We start from the raw sequence: 23,579 nt of genomic DNA, 5'->3' as shown, positions 1-23,579 counted from the left end.
ATGCAGCAATTATTCATTTAAAAATGTAATAATCGAATTTTTATTCAACAATTCTGATATACATACACAGTATTGTACAGCATTGCCACGAATGGAAATGCAAATAGGATACGTGACGTCATAAAATATCTTGTATGGCGACTACCTCCTACGCTCGTCAACAGATGGACAATTAGTCAACAGCTTGTAGGGATATTAATTATTATTATTATTATTATTATCATTTTTTTGTCTTTGTTTTATATTTGAGCAATTAATAAAACCAAAGAATAAGATGAGATGTAAGTAGAATTTAAAACTACAATAGATGTAAGATAATTTGATGTATGTATAAATTTTATTCAAATAAGAGCAAATAGATTGAATAACCGCAATTAAAAGGTACAAATAGTTTTCTAAGTATGCAAGCTTGGTATTATGAGAGATTTGATATTGTAAAATAGATTAAGAGTGGTTTACGCATACGTTACATATGTAGTTTGTATCAAATTTTAATACTGCGAATAGAACATGATTGGTCTACGGTCTTATTCGATAAAAGAAAAAGAAAAGAGAATACGGCCTAGGTCGACGCCAGGGAAATATTTCTAAGCGAAGTTGGTGCTTGTTGGTCGCGCCTCTTTTGGAGAAAAAAAGGAAGCTCTGTTCGGGGTCCGTACAGCGCCAATTACAGTAACGGCAAAACGCTCAAACTGTTGACCAAAATCTACTGTTGGAAATTAAATATAGCGGTAAACGCCCGAACTAAAGCTCTCCCATATGCACAATGCGGAATTATCTATAAAACAATATTATCGGAGACGAGATAGAAGAGGTTTCAAGTTGAAATATACTGAACACTTATTAAACCCAACACTTAAAGATACTCCTTATTCTAACGAAAGCTTTACAATTTAGTCGCTCACGTGACTAGCGCCGGACGCATTATCGAACGTACCATATCGTGGTGTCGAGGAGGCTTACGTTGCCTCGTGCGTGCATATCGACATTGGATAACCAACTATTCGACCACGTGATTCCCTAGCTGTGAATCTGGTGGAAAATGGCATACTAGCGCCAAGTCTCAGATGGTCTTTAACGATGTCGGTATTTCAGAACATGTGACACCAAATTCCATATAGTTTCCTGTCTACTCTGATACCTTGTCTGCGATACTATTTTGCTACTATGGCGCTGTCATATGGTCGAAAGAGAAGTTTGAAATTGGATTCATTCAATCTATACTCGTATGTTCGGATTTTTTGTTAATGCTCACGTATTTTAGCTTTAATAAAAACTGGATTTTGAAAATTAAATATAAAATATACGCAACTATTGCATTAATCAATTTCAACATACGATTCAGTCATATCCTTCATGGTACGTAGCATATAATATGTTTATAACTTTATTAATTAAGAGATGTTCCAATTTGAAATAATTTTGTTTAATATTGTCTGCACGAATAGATAAATTAATATATAATGTTTGTATGAAATTTTCAGATGACAAAGCTAATGGAATGGCTATTTTTTGCAACCATATTCCTTGGTTTGTGGTTCTCTGCAATTACAGGAAACATTAAGTTATCAGTTATTCGAGAATGGCATCAAGTTATAATTTTCTTGCCTCTTATCGCATTGTCCTTATTTGGATCGTATGCAGTTGTTACTGTCCTATATAGAGTTTTTACATTTAACAATTGTGAAAGTGCAGCTGCTGAATTACAGCAAGTAAGTGTAAAAATAAATTAAGGATATTCAATCAATTGCATACAATATTTTTTCAATTAAACATTACTCTCACTTCGTTCTTCCAGCAAATCGAAGAAGCTAAGAAAGATCTTCAGAGCAAAGGTGTACACTTAAAAGGCGAAATTGCTTAAATATTCTTCCACAAAGTCTTATATATGTATCATTTGTACAGATCTTTTAAAAATACTTTATAAGTAAGAAATTACCAAAATATTTGTAATAAAAATTTTTATGGTTACAAATAATATTTAATTAATACATCAAAAAAGATCTAGCTTTCGTGTGTTTATTAAATGAAAAATAATGGAGATTGAAGGTGTATAGTGTTTTACTTTAATATTTAAATTTAAAGCATTTATTTATTATGCTACAAATAATATTTGATAAATAACAAAGAATGTGATTTTGCTCGTTAACAGTTCTGTTTCTAGTGTATTATCAATTTTTGGTATTTAACATGTAAAGAAACTTGAATCAAAAAAGTATTTCTTGTAATGTGTACTTCATGCCTTAACTCTTCGTAATAGTGGAAACTCTGAGATAGTTCCCAAACATTACTGCATTAGTAATGGGAGACTTATCCTTATAATGAAATATTAAATTCTGCTAAATATAAACTATGTGTAGTCCATTTGTGTAGGAAGTACAATTTTACATACACGAGTATGCATCTTGTAGAAAAAAAAAGATATCGACAAACTGCAGAGTCTTAGAACTTACACACTTTTTTTTTTTAATAGCTATATGTACCAAAACAGGGAGACTAACATATTCGTTTGTGCATAGACTCACATAATTTTTATTTATTAAATATGCAATCTTTCAATATTATTTGTTTTACATTGTATTATATCTCTAATAAATTTTAATGTTGGTACTAGTATTTCCAAAATTCAAACGGCTCCTAGTATGTTACGTATTACTATATTAAGGCTACAATACGTTGAATGCATTCTCATAATATTAATAATCTCATTGCCTCCACTTTTATAGAAAGTTAATTACAAATTTTCTTTATAGATTCATATTTCTTATAAGTTGCCTTGAATTCATCTGCGTTTTAGATACTTTGTATATGTTTATTACTTATTAACTAGTCATAAATTATTCGAACTTTTGTTTTTCCCTTTTCAATGAGAAAATATGGTTTGATATTGAGGTCCAGAACAAAATTTGAATAGATTCGAATGCGTGTATTACTAAAATTTTCATTTCTCTTTTAGTATTTCTTACATTTTGTTAGTTTGTCACAAATGAAATGATTGGTAATGCTTTATTGATGAACAACTGTCTTCTTAACTTTTGTTTAAAAAATACAAGACTTTTTTTATACATACATACATAGGCGCAAGTTATACGCAAGTACACACATATATACATATGCAGTCATACATATACGGATGCACTTACATAATTTTTATATTAGAAAGCCTATTAAATGTACAAATTATATGTGTTATACACATATATACGTTTTGAATACACTCTACCAGCGTATACAAATTTGCATGTATGTGCGTCATTGCATTGTAACTTTATATAAGATATAAATACAATAATGTATTTATATTTTCTTCATATATGTTTATTAAACAATCAGGCTTTCTTACATAAAAATGTAATTACACTGCTCCATATATTTAGAAAACAAAAATTTTTTTTGCTGTAGGGCAATTTGTCAGACTGCAAGGATGGATTACAACACCGATGCAAACTATTGTATATCAATCTTAATATATATATATATAAAAGTTTATATTTTGAAATAAAAGTATTTAACTCTACAAATAATTTGATATGTTGAGCAGTCGGTAAAATAAATTTATTGAATTTTTAAGATTCAGCAAAAACAAGGCTGATACATCTAGTTAGAGAATTAATAAAAAATAATATAAATATGTGTGCATACTTATATACAAAACAAAGGTGACCAGTCAAAAGTAATATGCGGCGCCTGTGTAATTACCCACCCTATATCAGTCCTTTAACTCCGTTTTATGATATCAATGAAGCGCGTTGCTTCAGTCATCAACACTTTGTGATAGCAAAAAGTTAGCAGCAAGATTTTCATTTTTCTCACACGCAAAGTAAGCTTGTATAACTAAATGTTCAGGAAAGCCTAATGCTTTCAACCTCTCGATAGCTTCCTTATCTTGTGGGGTTACCTGAATTATGCCGTACCCTACGCCGACGCCGGCGCCGGCACCAGCACCGGCACCGGCACCTGCTCCTGTTCCAGCTCCGGCCCCAGCGCCAACCCCAGTCCCAGTTCCAACGCCAGCTCCTACTCCTGCTCCTAATCCTGCGCCCGGCCCTCCAGTTAAACCAGCAGGAGTAATTGCTGATGTAATAGATGATGCGGATACCGGTGTGGTTCTTGCGCCTGTGCCACCTGTTGTTTCTACTACTCAAAAATAACAGGTACAAAACGGGGGGACAATATTTGATAACTATTTTGCGTTATACCGACTGCATTCTCCAACGTAATATACGAGAAAACTAACCAGGTTCGTTAAGCATGCGCACGAATGCTTCTTGATTTTGAGAAATAAGTTGTAACAGTGCTGGATTAGTTTGACCAATTTGTTGGAGCACAGCATTCAGGAGTTGAGGGTTCTGTTGAATTACTTGACGCATCTGTTGAAACTGAGGCTGCATTCTCAAAAATGCTAGCGGATGATGGGCATGATCTTGAAGCGCTTCTTGTAATTCTGGTGGATCTTCTGGCGGATCTTCAAAGAGCTGAGCCGGTATACCCGTTAAAAGGTATTCGACAGCTCTATCCGGGTTATTGAAGCTGGCTCTTAATGCTTGTTCCACTTGATCACGCTCGTATCTGATACAAATTACATTCGTAAGACAAGAACTTGGAAAGTTATAAATAGATATCTGTAATATGCAGGTGTCCAAACTTAAGTAAAACAGACCATTGTCTTTTAAAGTGTTTAAAATGTGAAAGAAATTAATTCCAATGCTATTAAAAACTCATGGTTTCTTTCACATAAGAATGAACAAGCTATGTAGTTTTATAAAATAAATACCGACCCCATGTCCATGATGTTGTTTACCATAGTGTTATAATCTTCACCCATTAACAAGGCACTTTCGGCTTGACCTCCAACAGGCTCGGTGGTAGTACTTGTTTCAGTTTCTTCCTGTACATTACTAGCAGGCTGTGGTGCAGTCTGAGTAGTTGGATTTGTACTAGGTGGTGCCGCTGAGCTAAGACAAAAGGCAAAACCAAGAAGAGCTTAACAAAACATAGTCAAAATAAGTATATCATTTATTACAAACGTATTTTGTCACAACTTAAATATAAAGTATAAAATTCTTGAAAATATTGTATTGTACCTGGTTGTACTACTTTCTTCTTTATTGTCGCCTTCCGTGTGTTCCTCTTCAGCAGCCGAAGGATTACTGCCAGTTTTAAGCTTCGTTACCATAACAACTATGAATTTTTTCTCATCTATATTATATTCTGTTAGTGGATGGTCATCCGTTAATATTTTTCCTGTAAAATTAGTAATACGATTACGATACGAGTGATAAATTACAAGTCATCATCACAAGAAAATAATAGCATTTTAAAAAATTAACTAGAATACGCTGTAATTTTGCAGAATCCTTTCTTAAGATTGATAGCGAATGAAATAAGTCTACGGAGAATACAGTAAATCGTAAGTTAGTTGAAATATTTAATAAATCGATTATTAAAAGAAAATGAGGTTATGTAAGACATATCGCTTACCAGCATATATTAATTTTTGATGTTCAGCTGGAAAACCTTTCTGGGTTTCGATCTTTTGTTTTAGATCCTTTACCTATAGAAAAAATGTTGTTAGAATGTATATTACACTTCACGGAGCTACACATTTTGCATTCACTATATTCGCCTACCGTTTGCGTTGGATCAATTTCCACTGTAAACGTCTGTTGCTGCAAATTTTTCAGAGTTATAATCATGTTGATAGAGAAAAAAATTAAGACTACGGTGCCAGCTGACGAAAGAAACTTTGAAAAATCTTGTGTAACAAAGCCACAAAGATGTTTTGGTAAAGATCTTTTCGGCGATGAGTCGGCACTGCTTTGAGCAGCTCACAAGTGCCCAACTCGTGTAGTATGTATGCAACTGAAAACATATGATGACATTAAGCAGTCTTTTCAATGGTGAACAGTTGACTGTAAAAGGTGTGTACTAAAATAAGAGTATGTAAGTACATATAATAATACCTCAGGTTTTGCACGATTTTTCTACCTCCCTTAGCTTTTGCAAGCAGGCCCACCATTTTACTGCGTATCCAATCCGCAGTGATTGCATTGAACAGTTAGCGAGTCAAAACAAAGCAAGTTCTACTCCTATTCTCGTTAACGGAGCGCGTTGCGGTCGGAGAGTTTCGCAAAATTTGAGGTACATATTACTGTACACACATGCTTTTGAACATTAATTACAAACATTCTTACTTGAACTTTATTTTTTAAAATAATAATGTAATATTACTTTATTTTGAAATATACATAGTGTTTAATATTTTAAACACACTATAACATAATTAGCAGTATTACATGACATACTCATTGATGGCGATTAGTAATCAGTAATCACCGATTACCCAAATTAGGGTAAAGGATTCAGATAGCAAAATAATTACAAAAAGAAAAGGACAGTTAAATCAGAAACAAATTGATAAAGGATATAGTTTATTAAAGATTCATGCTTCTTGTCTCTAAAAATATATTTATAGGTATATGTATACATATATATGTATGTATCAATAAATATGAGAATGTTTTTATTTATACATTTATACATTTATCAGCGACTAGAGTAGAGCTACAAATATTTGAAACTGTCGAGACATACGTAAATATTACAGAAAACTAAATTACATACTAGATAAATTTTAACAATGAATTAAGATACTCGATAAGGTTTATTACACAGATATTACATAATTTCAGTGTTTCAAATAAGAAATCATATTTTTTATTTGTATTTAAGGAAATAGTTTGTACATAACAATAACAAAATCTTTGGCTATAATAAAGTTTTCATGGCTAGTAACATTTCTATTTTGAGTATCTCAACACGTGTACATTTAATGGAAAATCCACTTGTTGTTAATTACATTTTTCTAATGTAAAATCATATACATTGTACATATTACTTTACAATTTCGGCTATTCATATCCTTTATACACATGTATATAAAAAGACAAGATTTAAATCTGTTATTATTGTTTTAAAATTATACTCTTGTATTATAAATGTATTAATAATTTCGTAAATGCCATTAATTTCAAAAAGCATTTAAATAATGGATAGAATATACGTTATAAATTTAAAAAATTACGTCTGATTGTTGGTGCAAATACAATAAGGCTTTGTTGAACCGTTTGTTAAATATATTTTTGTCTTTTCAAAGCAAAGAATAGTATTTTTTTAACTGTTTGTTATATTTCGTTTCATACATTTACACCATAAGAGAAACTATTCTAAAAAATGTTCTAGTAACACTTACAAAATAAATGCAGTATGACCGTAATGCTCTTCAAACGTTGAGTACGCCTATGTGCAATTATTCGTGATATGGCGTATTTGGGGTCACGTTAATCATCTCTGTTACACTACAAAATAAACGTAATACGATTATGTAAGTTTCTCAGGTAATTCATAACAATAGTACATTTTGATTATTAATGTTAACAAACAACTGAAAAAATTATAAGCTTTTTATACAAAAAGCCAAGAAAGGAAGTAATTCATTCAATGCAAACAAAATATTGTAATACAACTTCTAATAAATAGTTTGTTATTACAAAATCAACTTTTTAGGTTTTACCTTCTACATGTGTACATGCTACATAAATTTTCATTCATTTCTATATTTCTAGAGACTAATTTGGACAGGTATGTAACATACTGATGAAGATTCAGTTTTCCAAAGTAACAGGTTTGAATGCATGAACAGAAAACTAAATATGGTCTACGATAAAGTATGTTAACTTCATACATAATATACAAAGCATATTTTTGAAGCAAAAGAAAAAGTGTAAAATATACATCGTAGAAGTTTTAATAAAAATGAAAGAATCATTCAGAATAATTGTGAACTAATTTCTGAAGAAAAAGTGATACATTTAAACATTATCAAATCGACACATAATCAATTGGAGACAGCATATGTAAAAAACATACTACATGCATATAATCTAAATAATTAAAATAACATTTCCAGGATCAGGTGTATGATTCATTACAGAATGGACATTCCAGAGAAATTGATAAAGCACATCACATGTACAAAACAATGAGAGTCATTAACATTTGTACAGAATTAGACATAACACAATATGACAAACACTTACAAGAACAATTACGGTGCCCTAAGCATACTTTCTTGCAGTCATCTTTACATTAGTTTGCTGTATAACATACATTACATAATAGTTTATTGTCAACTTTGAATTTAAGATATATAATTTTATGAATTTAGGTTCATGAAATGAAGCATGGTATAGAGAAATATATATTTAAGAGTAATTTTAGTAGTTTTAGTTAATACAAACTACTATTCTTGATACAGTCATCCTTCAATTTGTTAATAAAATTTCTAGAATATTTTCTTGGATAAAGAATATATTAATACTGTTATGAAAATGCAATTCTTGTCACTCCTAACTATTAGGTTATTGAATTTCTTAATCTTTTATAGAAAGATTTGAAGTTCTAATCAAAAGCCTTTCTTAAGCATAACACCACTTAGTGACAAGAGAAACAAGATAGATATAATTAGATATGTAACAATTATCTTTACCTTTTAGAGCATTTGATGTGTATTATTAATAGTATGAGACCTAGTAATAAACAAATACATCCTACAACTATGTAAGCAATACCAAGAAATGGATTTTTTCCACCAAGAAGGGATGTGGTACTTAAAATCATTCTTTTCTTGCCATCAAAAGCTGATACCGGATATGCTACAAAAAGAAGATACGTATTGTCAAATTATTTTTCTATAACTAATTCAATATACTTACTTAATATAACTTCTACTTACAATAATTAATAGTAAGTTTATAATCCCCTCCTAATAACCCATTTTTGAATCCATCTACCGCATGGTCCACCCTACGATAAAGTTTTCTAAAAGTGGGCAAAGCAGCAGTTCTCATCCAAACAATTAAATCTTCATTTTGAAAACCATTATTACTATTATCATCTGGATCTAACTCGTAAATATTTTTAGTCCAATTCTTTGGTTTACTGTATTCCTTGAATGCTTCTTTCAAGTCACCTTCGGGGTTTCTAAATTTGATTGCTTTATCCGATGGCCAAGCTATACCAGTTTTCAATAATGGCACATTACTTCCATGTCTTACAGAATATAATGATAATTCATCGCTGAATAAAGAATTGGCAATTGCTCCACATGGTACAATCGCTTTATTAGTATTATCATAGGCAAATGGCTCACAGTCATTAGAGACCACGTTGCTTAATTTTCCTAATAGTTGATTATCGTCGCGCGACTTAACGTATCTTCTATGATTTTGATAAAAATTAGTCAAACCATAATACATATAAATCATTCCATTGAAATGGGATGGTAATGTGAACTTTATTTCACAAGTACACGGTGGTGTAGGGTTAGGCTTCTGTGCAATATATTCCGCACATGTATAAGGAGAATAGTTCGTAGAATTACAGTTTGTGTAGTCTATAATGTATTCCTTGACTTGATCAGAAAAATAAAGCAATCCAATACCCACTGGTATAAAAGCAATTCCTATCACAAAAAATGTTGGCAGCACAGTTCCTGCTGTAAGTATTGGCTGCCAAGCAGGTAGACGTTGTTGTTTGAATGCACTGTCTGGTTTAATGGAAACATTAGGTTATAATAAACTGCCTATTCTTTTATCACATAAGAATTAAAAAATATGATCTTCTTGATATAATTAAATTATCTCGAATTAAATAATAAATTTCGACCTAAATATAAACGTACATAAGTTAGTTTGTAAAAATGATTCTCAATTTATTTAATTCATTAAGGTTCCTTTTGAAATAATTAATATATTTCATTAAATATTATACTATATCAATTTCCATCAAAATAATTTAAGTACTTTAGCTATGAAATATTTATAACAGGAAGATCGTACAGATTTTTACGCATCAAACTTACCCGATGGTTTCTTCGTTTTAGGTATCGAATTTACTTCGGTGATGGAAGTCATCTTTCTTTATCAAAATGACAATTAACGTTATTATTTTCAACAAGCGAGTACTGCCATTTATAGAAAGATAATTGTTGTATCAATTAGTCATCAGACGTTTCTAACGTACATTGTATGGTACATACATTGCAATTGGCATAGGCCATAGACCATGGAACATGGAACTATCAATGAACAGAACAGCACGATTGAACATGCACGGACACACTGTGCATGCATACGTACGTATATGCATGCACAAAATTATATTACGCAAAAAATCTCTGTCAGAATTGTGTAATAAATAAATATTAAATAAAATAAAAAATGGAGGAGTAAAAAATCAAGTCAATATTTAATATAATTTAATTATAGTATTGTATTCTAACAAATGTTTGTTTTACATATATGTATTAAGGGACTAGTCTCCCTAACGAGGAGACAAAGATAGAGAACACAGTTTCTTTAAATAAATTGTGATTATTATGCTACGTTCATTGATGATTAATTTATAGGAATTGAATTGTATTCTTTTATACTTCTACATTAATTCACAACATTAGTTGGCAGTCCTATTTAGGCACCACCTTATACGCATCAGTGTAACTAAACTTGCCAAATTTTTTGCTCGGTTTATCGATATCATGAATTTTGATGCCAAAACAGTATTATGGGTTTACAGAGTGACACCTAATTATTTCAAAGCAGTGTGGTAATTCGCTCTTGTTACCGAGGGTCGGTAATGTACAGTGCGACATGATTTACTGTTGCTTGATCACTTATTCAAAATTAATCGAAAAATTCTTCACAGGTCATAATTTGACGAATTTAATCACAAACAAAATATAATAACCATAGATGATACTTTGTCTGTGCTCAAACTACTAGCCAAATTACCGACCATCGATTTTGGTTTACAGTTTGTGCAATTTGCCATTAACCCAAGTGGCCGCTGTCCGTATATACGGAATGCAGGGCCACTGAAAAACACTGCATAATTGATAGGGCAAAAAATATTTAACCAAGGACATAGAATTGTTCAGGAGAGTTTTCTGTATCGATACCATGTCAGAAACGCAGATAACAATTCCACAACACATAATTAATTAATGTGGTAGATTAATCAGATCTCAAAAGGCAATTGATTATTTTTTCTAGCTTTGCCATTTGTTTTTTTTTTATATAATATTGAAGCAATAAGTTCTTCTGTACAATGCTATGCCCCTATTGCGAATAACCAAATATTATCTCAAAAAAAAGATGCACGAAAACGGGTTTAACGATAATACCCTTACGATTTTTCTTAATCTATAAGTAGAGTGAACAAACCAGAGCGTGTCAATTATGTATAAATACACGACTTTCACCACGTCAAAAATCTCAGGTTATTTTAAATACCATAAGAGATGAGGTCTATGTCAAAGTTAAATTAATAGACCACGAACGCAACTTATACCTTACAAGTACGTTCGCGCCCACTCATTAAACCCAACGATGCAACGCTTCAATTGGCCAGCTTATATAGAAAAGATACTTGTAAGTACCAGCGAGAAACTGCTCGATACGGTGATAGCCCTCTATGAAGAGATATTTGAATTAAACGTAGATAACCTAACCCATATGTAAGAAGATAGGTTAAACGAATAACTAAGACAGAAATGTTTTCAAAAAATATTTATAAAGTGGCTTTATATAAATGAACGCATACATGTTACATTTTTATGTAATAATTGTGTACTAACAGAATAATGATCAAAATAAACAGAGCCTGAAATAGTGACTATATAACGAATGAATACAGTAATAATAACAGTAATGTGTGTGCAGTAAAGGTTTCCATGGCTTTGATAAGAAGGGTTTATTTGGTGATAAATATGCAGAAATAAAACATTGTAATAAAAGAAAATATTCGTATAAATATGTTTCATAAATTGTTAAAACCTCAAAGAGATATCATACACTTATATAGAAAGTATAGTATATTGGTAGGAGTAACATATAAAAGCAATCTACGAAAATTCATTAAACAGAATATCCAGTGCTATTATAGCACTGATAATTCTCTAAAACAGGAGATTTGTAATATAGGCACAATAGGACATGTAGATCATGGTAAAACAACACTAACAGCTGCCATAACAAAATATTTATCGGAAATAAACAAAGATTGTAAATATGTACCATACGATGAGATTGACAAAGCACCCGAAGAAAAGAAACGTGGCATTACTATAAATATTGCTCATATTGGATATAAGACTAAGAAGAGACAGTATGCTCATACAGATTGTCCAGGTCATGCTGATTATATTAAAAATATGCTCAGCGGAGCATCCCAGATGGATGGTGCAATTATGATAGTTGCTGCTGACGATGGTCCTATGCCACAAACCAAGGAACATCTATTATTAATCAAAAGCATTGGAATTAAACATATTATTGTATATATAAATAAGGTAAGACAGAGATATATGAAAAGTTTTCAACAGTAAAATGTGGCAACTCCAATATTTAACTTATATTTATTATAGCAGTGAGAAGAGTGTAGTAAAATACAAAATTTATTAATACAAATATTAAGTGACCACAAAATAATAGCACAGTATTGAGACAGTATTTAATTGTTTATTTACTTTTTGTCAGTTTACTCAAATTACCTGAAAGTGAAGCTGCCTCCTCATCGCAATAGACTATATCTATAATGTATAAAAAAAATAATTTATAGATTGATTTAGCAGACGATGAAATCGGTGATCTTGTGGAGATAGAAGTTAGAGAATTACTAAGTCAATATGGATACAATGGTACAATGACACCATTTATTCGTGGTTCAGCTTTGCTTGCTTTGAATGGAGATAAATCGAAAATCGGAGTTCCTTCTATACAATTGTTATTGGATACTTTAGATGATCATATCCCAACTGTAAAAAGAGATTACACATCTCCTTTTATGTTGCCTATCGATAATATTTTCACTGTACCAGGCAGAGGTACAGTTGTAATAGGAACATTGACAAAGGGTACTATAAAAAAAGGTATGGCAGCAGATTTATTGGGTTTTGATGAGAAGCAGAAGACTTCTATTTCGGATATTCAGGTATCAATTTAGATATATATTAATATGTACATTTAATCTATTTATGTAGTTATTAGCAAAACCAATTTTTTCATTAATTTTTAAATATTTTTTTAGATTTTTCAGAAAAGCGTGCCAGAAGCATGTGCTGGTGAGAACGTTGGTACCTTAATAAGAGGTATTAAATTAAATTCTGTACGCAGAGGAATGATATTATGTGCAAGTAATAGTTTAAGTATATCTAATCATTTTGAAGCAAACTTTTACTTATTGTCTCCGCAAGAAGGTGGACGTCAGCACTCATTACCGGTATGCATTTTTAAATGCTATGCAATGTAAATATATTTTCGACCTGTGTAATTTGTATCTCATCTTTGTAGCGTAATGGATTTTGTACAATGATTTTCTGCTCAACATGGAACACATACTGTCGTTTTGACTTTTTATTACCAGGAGGAGTTGATATATTAATGCCAGGAGAAATCACAACTGCTAGATTGACATCAATGTTTTGTATGCCAGTAACAGAAGGTCAATTCTTTACCGTTCGTGAAAATAAACGAACAATTGGCGCAGGACAAGTCATAAAAGTGTTCAAGCAGATACAAGTAGATAAACGCAAGATGCATAAAGTCAAAGTCAATTTCGATGAGGAGTTGAAATCTATATAGTAACATTATTCTCTAGGAACCAACAAAAACGTTCAATTTGATAAATTGGAAGATCTTAAAAGTTGTATTTGTAACTGTATGAAAGAATTGCATATGTGGGTAGAAATATATTTTAGTGTACAAAGGAGCATAGTATCTTTATGTTAAGGAAAATAAACAACACAGATTTGAAAAAATTCTAGAACTTTATTACTCATCTCTCTCTGACACTCCTCCCGCTTCTGCTATGAATGAAATTTTCGTCCGGGAGAAGCAAACGTTGGCAATAACCAATTATGATACTTTATAACGATCAACATGTAATGAGTACAAGTATTTGTGTAAGACTATCGTGTTCAGCGTTCGATTGTGGAATTCTTTCTTCGTAATAATATTTATAATGTGCAAGTGGTATACATTAAAAACTAACATGATAATGAATATCATTTGCACATGGCTCTTGCATAGCAGAGAAATATTATTTATTTATACTGACAATTTATTGCGAGAACGATGCAAGGAAATCAGTCACGATTTTCTTCATTTTCGCGTCAGATGCTTCGCTAATGGTATTTTCCTTGGCAATGGTGTCTAAGAGGTCCCGTTGGGAAGATCTGAAATATTAGAATGTTAAATTAATGTTGCATTTAAATAAAGGTGAATATAAAACCTGCTTCTAAGTAGTTACCTGATGTGCGCAAGGAATTCTTTTTCAAAGGCAGTAATTTTTGTGGGTTCCATTTTGTCAAGGTATCCACGAACACCACAGTAGATAACAGCTACTTGTTCTTCGATAGCCATGGGTACTGAAAAAGTATTATAGTTTATATGCACGTTGTTATTCATTTTTATAATACTTCTTTTAACTTTATTACATAGCATAACTCTTCGAAAACCGTCCTTGGCCTTTAAAATGTAAAATACAGTAAATTCTCTAAAATTGTCCCTCAGCTTGTCCCCAGCCTCACGGCTCGAATAATCTGCTTTTCCCAAGTTATTCATTTTTGTTTCCAAGGTGGGGGACAATTTGGGAGAATTTATTGTATTATTTTTTAAAAATCTTACCATATTGTCCTTGTTTCAAAAGCTCTGTTAACCTAACACCACGGTTCAAAAGTTGTTGGGTTGCAGCATCCAAATCAGAACCGAATTGGGCGAAAGCTGCTACTTCACGGTACTGGGCCAATTCCAGTTTCATCGAACCAGCGACCTATGATGCAAAATTCAACCAATGATAAAGATATTTACACAATCCTTGTCGCATATGTAGCAAATTACCTGTTTCATGGCCTTAGTCTGGGCAGCAGATCCGACACGGGACACCGACAAACCTACGTTAATGGCGGGACGAATACCTTTGTAGAATAATTCAGTTTCCAAGAAGATCTGACCGTCAGTGATCGAAATGACATTCGTGGGAATGTAGGCGGACACATCACCAGCCTGGGTTTCAATGACGGGCAGGGCAGTTAATGAACCACCTCCCAGAGTCTCGTTCATTTTAGCCGCTCGTTCAAGAAGACGGGAATGGAGGTAGAATACATCACCAGGGTAGGCCTCACGACCTGGTGGTCGTCTCAACAGCAAAGACATTTGTCGGTAGGCTACAGCTTGCTTCGACAAGTCGTCGTAAATGATCAAAGCATGTTTGCCGTTATCTCTGCAGAATACAAAATTGTAGTAATGTATTTTATACTAAAAATTGTATTCTTAATCAGATATGTTTTTGTCTGTTCTTATAAAAGTTTCTGCAAAATAATAGTACCTAAAGAATTCTCCCATAGCACACCCAGAATAAGGAGCCAAATACTGCAAAGGAGCTGCATCGGAAGCAGTTGCAGAGACAATGATGGTGTAACTGATGGCTGCACTGTCTGTCAAACGTTTCACAATTTGAGCTACAGTAGATCTCTTCTGACCAATGGCAACATAGATACAGTACAATTTCTTCTTTTCATCTCCTGCATCGTTGAATCTTTTTTGATTAATAATAGTATCAATGGCAAGCGCGGTTTTTCCAGTCTGTCTGTCACCAATGATCAACTCACGCTGACCACGACCAATGGGTACCAGAGAATCTACAGCTTTGATTCCAGTTTGCATAGGTTCTCTTACAGACACCCTATAAAGAAATACATAATGAGATATATCTTGTAAAAAATATGCATTAAAGCTTATGTATTAAAAAATAAATACCTGGGGATGATACCGGGTGCTTTGGTACCAATACGGAATCTCAATTTGTTGTTAAGAGGTCCTTTACCATCGATAGGATTACCTAACGCGTCTACAACACGCCCCAATAATTCTTCACCGACTGGTACGTCCACAATGGCTCCAGTACGTTTGACTATGTCTCCTTCCTTAATGTGCCTGTCATTACCAAATACGACAACACCAACATTATCAGGTTCCAAGTTCAGAGCCATACCCTTTAACCCTGAACTAAATTCTACCATCTCATCTGCTTGAATATTTTTTAGCCCATAGACACGAGCAATACCATCACCAATGCTGAGTACCCTACCAGTTTCTTCAAGATTGGTCTATAATTTCATTAAATATAAATATCAAATTAATGAAATACATTCAGATAACATATACACTAACATGTCACTCAATATTACATAACACTTTCTAAAATCAATTAATAATGTATCTCTACATTGTTTAATGTGTTTTTAATCAGTAACATAATTATTATCTTTTTATTACCTTTGGAGCTGAACCAAGTATACGTTCTTCCAGAATGGAAGAGATTTCTGCAGACCGGCGGCTGCAGGATACATGGTATTTGCATGAAGCAATGCTGACAGCAGGCCATTTTATCTATAAGATGGAATTTTAGTTTATTATTATATGGTTCAGATACAACACAATTCAATATACATATTACATAACTTATTATCCTTCAGTTTATGTAATAGACTATAAGCAAAAGTTGTTGGACGGAAGTAATGCATCGATTTTCATCAAATTTTGATAAAGATTGGTATTAGCTAATGAAAATAACGTTTGCTTTACTAAAAAAATTATTTGACGAAAGAGTACACGAGTTCGAACAGTTGTCCCAAGGTGGAAAATGTCGGCATGTTCGATAGAACAGTTCTTCCGTTAATGAATTGATTAAAAAACGATTTTGATGAAAAATATTACCTGGATCGTAGCGTTTGGTAATTGTCTTGCTATCGAAGAAGCCAAACGTAGAGATAGTTGAGCCATTTTGGTATGTTGAAAGCCCGTCAATCGGACCACGAATTCAGAAACGAAGAACGGTCAAGTCAAGACAGGGGACGAGCAGAAGAACGTCCCGTTCAACCCCACTCTGACATCCACACCGGCAGGAAGTCGATATCCATCGACCTGCGCCGTAATCTCGAAACCAGATGCATGTATTAATTCATAACCCCCCCCCCCCCCCCGATGTATTCTTCGCTTAATATTATATACACAAACTTCTATGGAATTTATATATAAAATAAACTGTTATGAAAGAATATACACGATTAACAAATATTTCATATACATACAAGTTTTAGCGCATTAGATTTTGGATACGAGGTTATGGATAGCACACACTCCCGATATAATCTATGAGCGCGAAATTTAGATTTAAACTGTATACATTATTGTATATATGAACGTATATACAACGATTATTCAACTGCTATTCAATAACGTACAACACAGAATTACGTTTGTATCAGATAATTATTCTTATATATATATATATATATATATATATATATATATATATATATATATATATATATATATAATATATGAATGTACAACTAATTACAAATTCTAATGCGAATGTCAATATGTCGATAGTTTCTAACTTGTATAAGAGTTGTGTTCGGTTGTTTTAAAATGACAATTGTAATACGCATCTCTTGATGTTATATACATATATACAATGTATGTACATTATGGTAAATATACAATAATTCATAAAAATATGTCTATAAGATATATAGATGTGCATGCAGTTTAAAAAATGCTTTTTTTATGGTAATATATCATGAAAATATAAAAATGAAATTGTTTTTTAAATACTATTAGATATACATATTGTATATAAAACATGTAAATATGTATGTACATATTGTATTCACACACATTTATTACATGAAGTAACTTATAAGTATGTATGTATATGTTTAATATGTTATAAAATATGTCATAAAAATATTGTTACTACATACACATACATAAACGTTTTTGTTCATGCTTAGACGCGAAAACGTGAAAACATTCGAACTCAATAAGGCGATATCACAACCAGTTGTAGCAATGATGTAGCAATATGAAATTGTTTTCATCTATATACATTGTTAACGACGAAGCATTTTTTGCATGTAAAACAAATGAATATATATTTGTAAAAACGAATGCTAGTATACTAATGATTTTGTAGAAAGTGTCAAATAGTCAGGTTAAGTTAGCCGAATATGGAAGCGTCATTGCACCGGCGCTAAAGTTTGTTATTGTCGTATCGTATTGATTATTGCTGTCGACCGTGTTTTAAAGAGATACCGACAACGATTTCGAGTGAAAACAAATGAATAATCAGCAAGAAAGAAGTAAGAAAAGATTAAAAATCTCGTCCATGCAGAAAAACATTCACTGTGTTCTTGATAATTACAATTCCACCGTATTTCTTACTCGAAAGCGGCAGGTAACAGACTGGTAATTCATTGTTTACAATTTATACGAAAGGAAACGTAAACTGTTTTAATTAAACAATACTGGTTACAGGCAAATGAAGGCTGATCTATAATAGAAGTCACATGCTTGTCTTTTATTAACAAGTACATATCTAGTATTATAAATTTAAAAATATGGATGCTGCCACTGAATCAGAACTTATAGACAAACTAGTGAAAGAAGCTGAAAGTTTAAAAATACGACTGGAAGAAGAACGACAGAAATTGAATGATATTACTCGTAATTATGACATGAGCTATACCTAAGATACATTGTTAAGTCTTGCAAGATATATAAACAGTATTTCGAAAGTGTCATTACGTAGTCGATTTAAAGTGTTCTATGAGACTCAACATTGTCTACTATAGTACATAATAAAAGATAGAACTGCGACATAATTAATATTATTATTTCAGTTGCCAGTGTTGCGGATAGGCTTGAAGCAATCAACTGTACCAATGTGAAACCACGACGTGTTTTAAAAGGTCATCAAGCAAAAGTCCTTTGTTCAGATTGGTCGCCTGATAAACGGCATATTGTGTCCTCTTCGCAGGTCAGTGGCCAGTCTAACTGTTTATGTATTTCTTTAAGTATTTTTTCATACAATTAATGTTTTAGGATGGCAAGATGATAATATGGGATGCATTTACAACAAACAAAGAACATGCTCTTACTATGCCAACAACTTGGATTATGGCTTGCGCTTATGCTCCAAGTGGTACTCTTGTTGCATGCGGGTATTAAGACACTATTAATTTCTCCTTAATAATCTATAATAATCGATTGACATTAGCACCAATTTTATCTTGTTGTATGTGATAAGAGTGATTTAAATGTTGTATTTATTTTTTGCAGAGGACTGGATAATAAAGTTACTGTATATCCTCTGAGCCAAGAAGACGACGTGTCAACGCGCAAAAAAACTGTCGCTACACACACATCTTATATGTCATGTTGCGTGTTTCCCAATAGCGATCAACAAATTTTAACTGGTAGCGGAGATAGCACGTGCGCTTTGTGGGATGTAGAGAGTGGACAACTGTTACAAAGCTTTCTTAGGCATTCCAGCGATGTTATGTCTATTGATTTAGCACCAAGCGAAACCGGTAATACATTTGTTTCCGGTAGTTGCGATAAAATGGTTCTGATATGGGATATGCGCACTGGTCAATGTGTTCAAAGTTTCGAAGGACATCAGTCTGATGTTAATTCTGTATGTTTTTTCTATATACTATTCGTTGTATACATTATTTAATAAGATTGGATTAATGATATCAGGAGTAAATAATTTTTATTATACTATTTTCTTCTGGAGTTTAGGTAAAATTTCATCCTGGTGGAGATGCAGTTGCAACAGGTTCGGACGATGCAACCTGTCGTCTTTTCGATTTACGCGCCGATAGAGAAATAGCTGTTTACGCTAAAGAAAGTATAATATTTGGGGCAAACGCTGTTGATTTAAGTGTTAGCGGACGCCTGCTTTTCGCTGGTTATAATGACTACACTGTAAATATATGGGATACTCTGAAATGCCAACGAATTGCATTTTTGTATGGACATGAAAATCGAGTATCATGTTTACGAGTTTCACCAGATGGAACTGCCCTCTCAACTGGAAGCTGGGATTCAACTCTACGAGTTTGGGCTTAATATTGATAAAACTACACTTGCCATTTCATTATACTGTTAGATAAAATTCAAACATTTCTTGGTGCAGAATGTAAATCTTGAAAACCTATACAATGAGATTACTATATGTTGATTTTAAGTAAAATACTCTGGAAAATAATACGATACATGAGTTGTTGCAACGTAAGAGTACTGTTATAGTCATTACAGATATTATAGCAGATAAGTGAGATTAGAAATCGTGATTGAAAGTCACGATTATAACAATGTGATAGTTTGACATTAATAATTTTTAGGCTGATCCTAATTTATAGGAAATTGCGCGAATAGTACATCTATTTAATCGAATATGTTATTACCCTATATAAAACTCAATAAAACATTGATTCATGCATATTCTATGCGATTAACGATGTAATGTTTTATTTTTCCTAACTATTGTTCTACGTTGCAGTAAGATAAATTTTAATAAAACGGCGACGATCTTTTGTAAATGGGATGTTAATATTCCAGTAAGTTTCACGTGTGTTTTCATCACTATAATATCGTTAATAAAAAAATTTTAATTGGAAAATAAGTATCAAAATTCTTCGTGTCTCCAAAAATCGGCAAATTAAGAGGTCTTTATCCCAATTACATACATGGTGTCATATTCGTGTACGTGTCGCACTTGCTATGTTGCATAAATGTAGAGTAGTATTTGTACATGTTGCACTGCTCTGTGGCGTTTGTTCTCGCGCGCGCGGTTTCCGAGTGAGTGAATAACCCTGTATGTACCTGACCGCTGTACACTGTTGTACATCTACGTACATATATACGCGAATGTCTGACGGTGCATTTTGTCAAAGTTTATAGTGATAGTGAATAAACATTGTAAAGGTTCAGTTTATCAATTAGCATACGTTTACAAGAAGTAAACACGTTGAAAAAAATTAAAGGAACATGCCTCAATACACGGGTACGTATGTAGCGAAACTTCAAAACTTTCGTACACCTAACCTATCATTTTTTACACAACTTTTTATCGCGTGATATTTGGTAATCGACATTTAAGATGTTTTCTTTCAGTTAAAGTTAAATGGGGGAAGGCACTTTATCCCGATGTGGAAGTCAATACGGACGAAGAACCCATGCTGTTTAAAGCACAACTGTTTGCACTCACTGGAGTGCAACCAGAAAGACAGAAAGTCATGTTAAAAGGATTAACATTGAAAGATGACGATTGGGGTAACATCAAATTAAAAGATGTAAGAGCGCAATATAATTTGTTTATATTAATATTTTTACCAATAATAGTATAATTCATAAATATCACAAAAATCAGAAGGCTAGAATATATTATTGGTTCAATTTTATAAGTTTTTACTCTGTTGTAGGGCATTACTGTGTTAATGATGGGATCCAGAGTGGAAGATGTACCTATGGAACCTATAGAAAAGCCGGTGTTTGTAGAAGACATGAATGAGTCTGAATTAGCATCAGTTTTAGGATTACCTGCTGGTTTAAAGAATTTAGGAAATACTTGTTATCTTAATGCAACTATACAGTGCCTGAAAACTGTCCCCGAACTACGAGATGCTTTAAAAAATTATTCAGGAGGACTCACACCCACTAAGAGTTATGCACATAATATAACAGCAGCTTTGAAAAATCTATACGAACGAATGGACAAAGGATCATTTTACACACCTTTTTTCCTTGTGGAACTAATGCATTTAAGGTTTCCAAGATTTGCTGAAAAATCTGATCATGGAGAATTTCAGCAACAGGATGCTAACGAATGTTGGACAGAACTTATTAAAATGTTACAGCAGCAATTACCAGCAAAGGTTGTTATAAAAGATATCATTTTGATAATACTCGAATAACATTGAGATAAATAAATAGCTCCATATAATAGTTTAAAAACATATTTCTATTTTCTTCATGAAAATATTACTTCTTATTATGTATAAAATGATTATAGGAAAATTCTGCACCTGCAGAAGATGAGGCACAAAGTTCCAAACCCAGATCACTGATCGAACAATATTTTGGAGGGACGTTTGATACAGAATTAAAATGCGTAGAATCCGAAGATGAGCCACCTACTAAAGGAAAGGAGGAATTTTTACAATTAAGCTGTTTCATTTCAACTGAAGTCAAGTACATGCACTCGGGACTTAGGAATAAAATGCAAGAACAAATTACAAAAATGTCCCCAACGCTAGGTAGAGATGCTGTATATACGAAAACGGTAAAAGAATTTTGTAGGATATGAAAAAAACGGTTCACATATGGAAAAATTTTTCGTATTTAATGAGTGTGGTGTATTTGTTTTATAGTCAAAAATTAGTAGACTCCCGGCATATTTAACTATCCAATTTGTACGTTTTTATTATAAAGAGAAGGAAGCAATAAATGCAAAAATTCTCAAGGATGTTAAATTTCCTCTCGAATTCGATGCCTTTGAATTATGCAGTAATGAACTTCAAAGTAAGCTTACTCCTATGCGTGAGAAATTAAAAGAATACGAAGACAATTTACTGGAAGAATCGCGCAAAGCGAAAGATAAAAAGGACACAGAAAGTGAAAAGAAACCGATGAAACCAGAATCATTCTGGTTTTCAAATGGTAAGAACTTTATATTTCAATTGTGCGTATCTTACTCATAAATATTGCTTTATTATAATTACAGATTTAGGATCAAATAACAGTGGTATTTATGTACTACAAGCGGTTTTAACGCACGGTGGACGGTCAAGTAGTAGTGGTCACTATGTAGCCTGGGTTCGTCAATCGGCAGATAGTTGGTTTAAATGTGACGATGAGAATGTTAGCGCTGTAACGAATGAAGATATACTAAAACTCAGTGGTGGAGGTGACTGGCATTGTGCATATGTCCTTCTTTATGGTCCAAAAATATTAGAAGTACCTGACACAGATAGCAGTGAGGATACAGCCGCTAAGTAATTTTTGTGTAACGAGAAAACTGAAATGACTGTAATAAGATTTCCTTCCTGTATGTATCAGAGGAATGCATTTAAAAGTTTTGAAAATTCCCAGCGTTATTGTACCTCTATACCAGGCCACACCTTCCCATTTTCTACTTAGTTCCAGGTACAGGCTTATTGAAAACACCGCTGATGTCCAAAGAATTCGTGTCGTTTCTTTGTCACCTTTCTGTTGTCCTTCTTGGAAGGAAATTTTAAAGGGCGCATTTCTTTTCGCGAAAATACAAAAGATTAACCGGGTACATTGTCGACTCACTGTTATTAAGGAATTTTGACGACAACGTAATGGAGAATTGTTTTGCATCATACCTAATTAATTAGTATTTTTCAATTTGCCAAAATATTGTATGATATACATTACATATTGTTTAAATACATAATACTGCATGCTACATTACTTTTTATGCCTCCTCTCTTCCTCCTTTTATCCCTTCCTCTACTTTATAAGATAAGCGGATAAGCGAGGAAGTCTGATAATGTAATAAATGAGATTTTATACATGTATACTAAAATGCAAAACCACGATACGCGATATACTCTACGTATACACATATGTAGGGACACTTGT

At 32.6% G+C, this 23,579-nt stretch overlaps 6 protein-coding genes across 9 annotated transcripts; 3 read left to right on the top strand and 3 right to left on the bottom strand.

The window, feature by feature from the left end:
* Positions 1-2,072: 2,072 nt before the first annotated feature.
* Rad23 (UV excision repair protein Rad23) lies at positions 2,073-5,854 on the bottom strand. Its single transcript, XM_033476489.2, has 6 exons — positions 5,631-5,854; positions 5,482-5,554; positions 5,085-5,244; positions 4,779-4,955; positions 4,238-4,569; positions 2,073-4,137 (listed from the first exon to the last, which is right to left on the bottom strand). Exons 1-6 carry the CDS (start codon positions 5,694-5,696, stop codon positions 3,755-3,757), a joined length of 1,191 nt encoding a protein of 396 aa, XP_033332380.1. The 5' UTR covers positions 5,697-5,854; the 3' UTR covers positions 2,073-3,754.
* An 832-nt stretch (positions 5,855-6,686) lies between these two features.
* Positions 6,687-10,177, bottom strand: CDC50 (cell cycle control protein 50A). Of its 2 annotated transcripts, XM_033476508.2 has the most exons (5): positions 9,923-10,177; positions 8,795-9,607; positions 8,549-8,714; positions 8,100-8,156; positions 6,687-7,358 (listed from the first exon to the last, which is right to left on the bottom strand). In XM_033476508.2, the coding sequence occupies exons 1-4, from the start codon at positions 9,972-9,974 to the stop codon at positions 8,144-8,146; spliced, it is 1,044 nt and encodes a 347-aa protein (XP_033332399.1). In that variant the 5' UTR covers positions 9,975-10,177; the 3' UTR covers positions 6,687-7,358; positions 8,100-8,143. The 2 variants fall into 2 exon arrangements, with proteins under 2 accessions (XP_033332399.1, XP_033332392.1); XM_033476501.2 differs by lacking the exon at positions 8,100-8,156 and having other exon boundaries at positions 9,923-10,176.
* Positions 10,178-11,546: 1,369 nt separating this feature from the next.
* Positions 11,547-13,876, top strand: LOC117224303 (elongation factor Tu). Its single transcript, XM_033477121.2, has 4 exons — positions 11,547-12,409; positions 12,679-13,050; positions 13,147-13,338; positions 13,410-13,876. Exons 1-4 carry the CDS (start codon positions 11,873-11,875, stop codon positions 13,698-13,700), a joined length of 1,392 nt encoding a protein of 463 aa, XP_033333012.2. The 5' UTR covers positions 11,547-11,872; the 3' UTR covers positions 13,701-13,876.
* blw (ATP synthase subunit alpha blw, mitochondrial) lies at positions 13,867-17,017 on the bottom strand. Its single transcript, XM_033477110.2, has 8 exons — positions 16,836-17,017; positions 16,395-16,508; positions 15,876-16,225; positions 15,445-15,801; positions 14,958-15,339; positions 14,745-14,889; positions 14,368-14,485; positions 13,867-14,293 (listed from the first exon to the last, which is right to left on the bottom strand). Exons 1-8 carry the CDS (start codon positions 16,899-16,901, stop codon positions 14,179-14,181), a joined length of 1,647 nt encoding a protein of 548 aa, XP_033333001.1. The 5' UTR covers positions 16,902-17,017; the 3' UTR covers positions 13,867-14,178.
* An 886-nt stretch (positions 17,018-17,903) lies between these two features.
* On the top strand, positions 17,904-20,428 carry Gbeta5 (guanine nucleotide-binding protein subunit beta-5). Of its 2 annotated transcripts, none has more exons than XM_033476467.2 (6): positions 17,904-18,360; positions 18,441-18,629; positions 18,806-18,942; positions 19,008-19,126; positions 19,245-19,602; positions 19,710-20,428. In XM_033476467.2, the coding sequence occupies exons 2-6, from the start codon at positions 18,524-18,526 to the stop codon at positions 20,037-20,039; spliced, it is 1,050 nt and encodes a 349-aa protein (XP_033332358.1). In that variant the 5' UTR covers positions 17,904-18,360; positions 18,441-18,523; the 3' UTR covers positions 20,040-20,428. The 2 variants fall into 2 exon arrangements, with proteins under 2 accessions (XP_033332358.1, XP_033332368.1); XM_033476477.2 differs by having other exon boundaries at positions 17,904-18,371.
* A 344-nt stretch (positions 20,429-20,772) lies between these two features.
* Usp14 (ubiquitin specific protease 14) lies at positions 20,773-23,403 on the top strand. 2 transcript variants are annotated; one of them, XM_033476456.2, is made up of 7 exons: positions 20,773-20,976; positions 21,087-21,265; positions 21,395-21,847; positions 21,985-22,254; positions 22,343-22,631; positions 22,696-23,019; positions 23,112-23,403. In XM_033476456.2, exons 1-6 carry the CDS (start codon positions 20,961-20,963, stop codon positions 22,968-22,970), a joined length of 1,482 nt encoding a protein of 493 aa, XP_033332347.1. In that variant the 5' UTR covers positions 20,773-20,960; the 3' UTR covers positions 22,971-23,019; positions 23,112-23,403. The 2 variants fall into 2 exon arrangements, with proteins under 2 accessions (XP_033332347.1, XP_033332339.1); XM_033476448.2 differs by having other exon boundaries at positions 20,774-20,976; positions 22,696-23,403.
* The last annotated feature ends 176 nt before the right edge of the window (positions 23,404-23,579 follow it).

Source organism: Megalopta genalis, chromosome 1 (assembly GCF_051020955.1).
Source record: "Megalopta genalis isolate 19385.01 chromosome 1, iyMegGena1_principal, whole genome shotgun sequence".
NCBI classification, from domain to species: domain Eukaryota; kingdom Metazoa; phylum Arthropoda; class Insecta; order Hymenoptera; family Halictidae; genus Megalopta; species Megalopta genalis.
The sequence above is the reverse complement of the archived record's forward strand: the minus strand, read 5'-3'. Positions and strand labels throughout refer to the sequence as shown.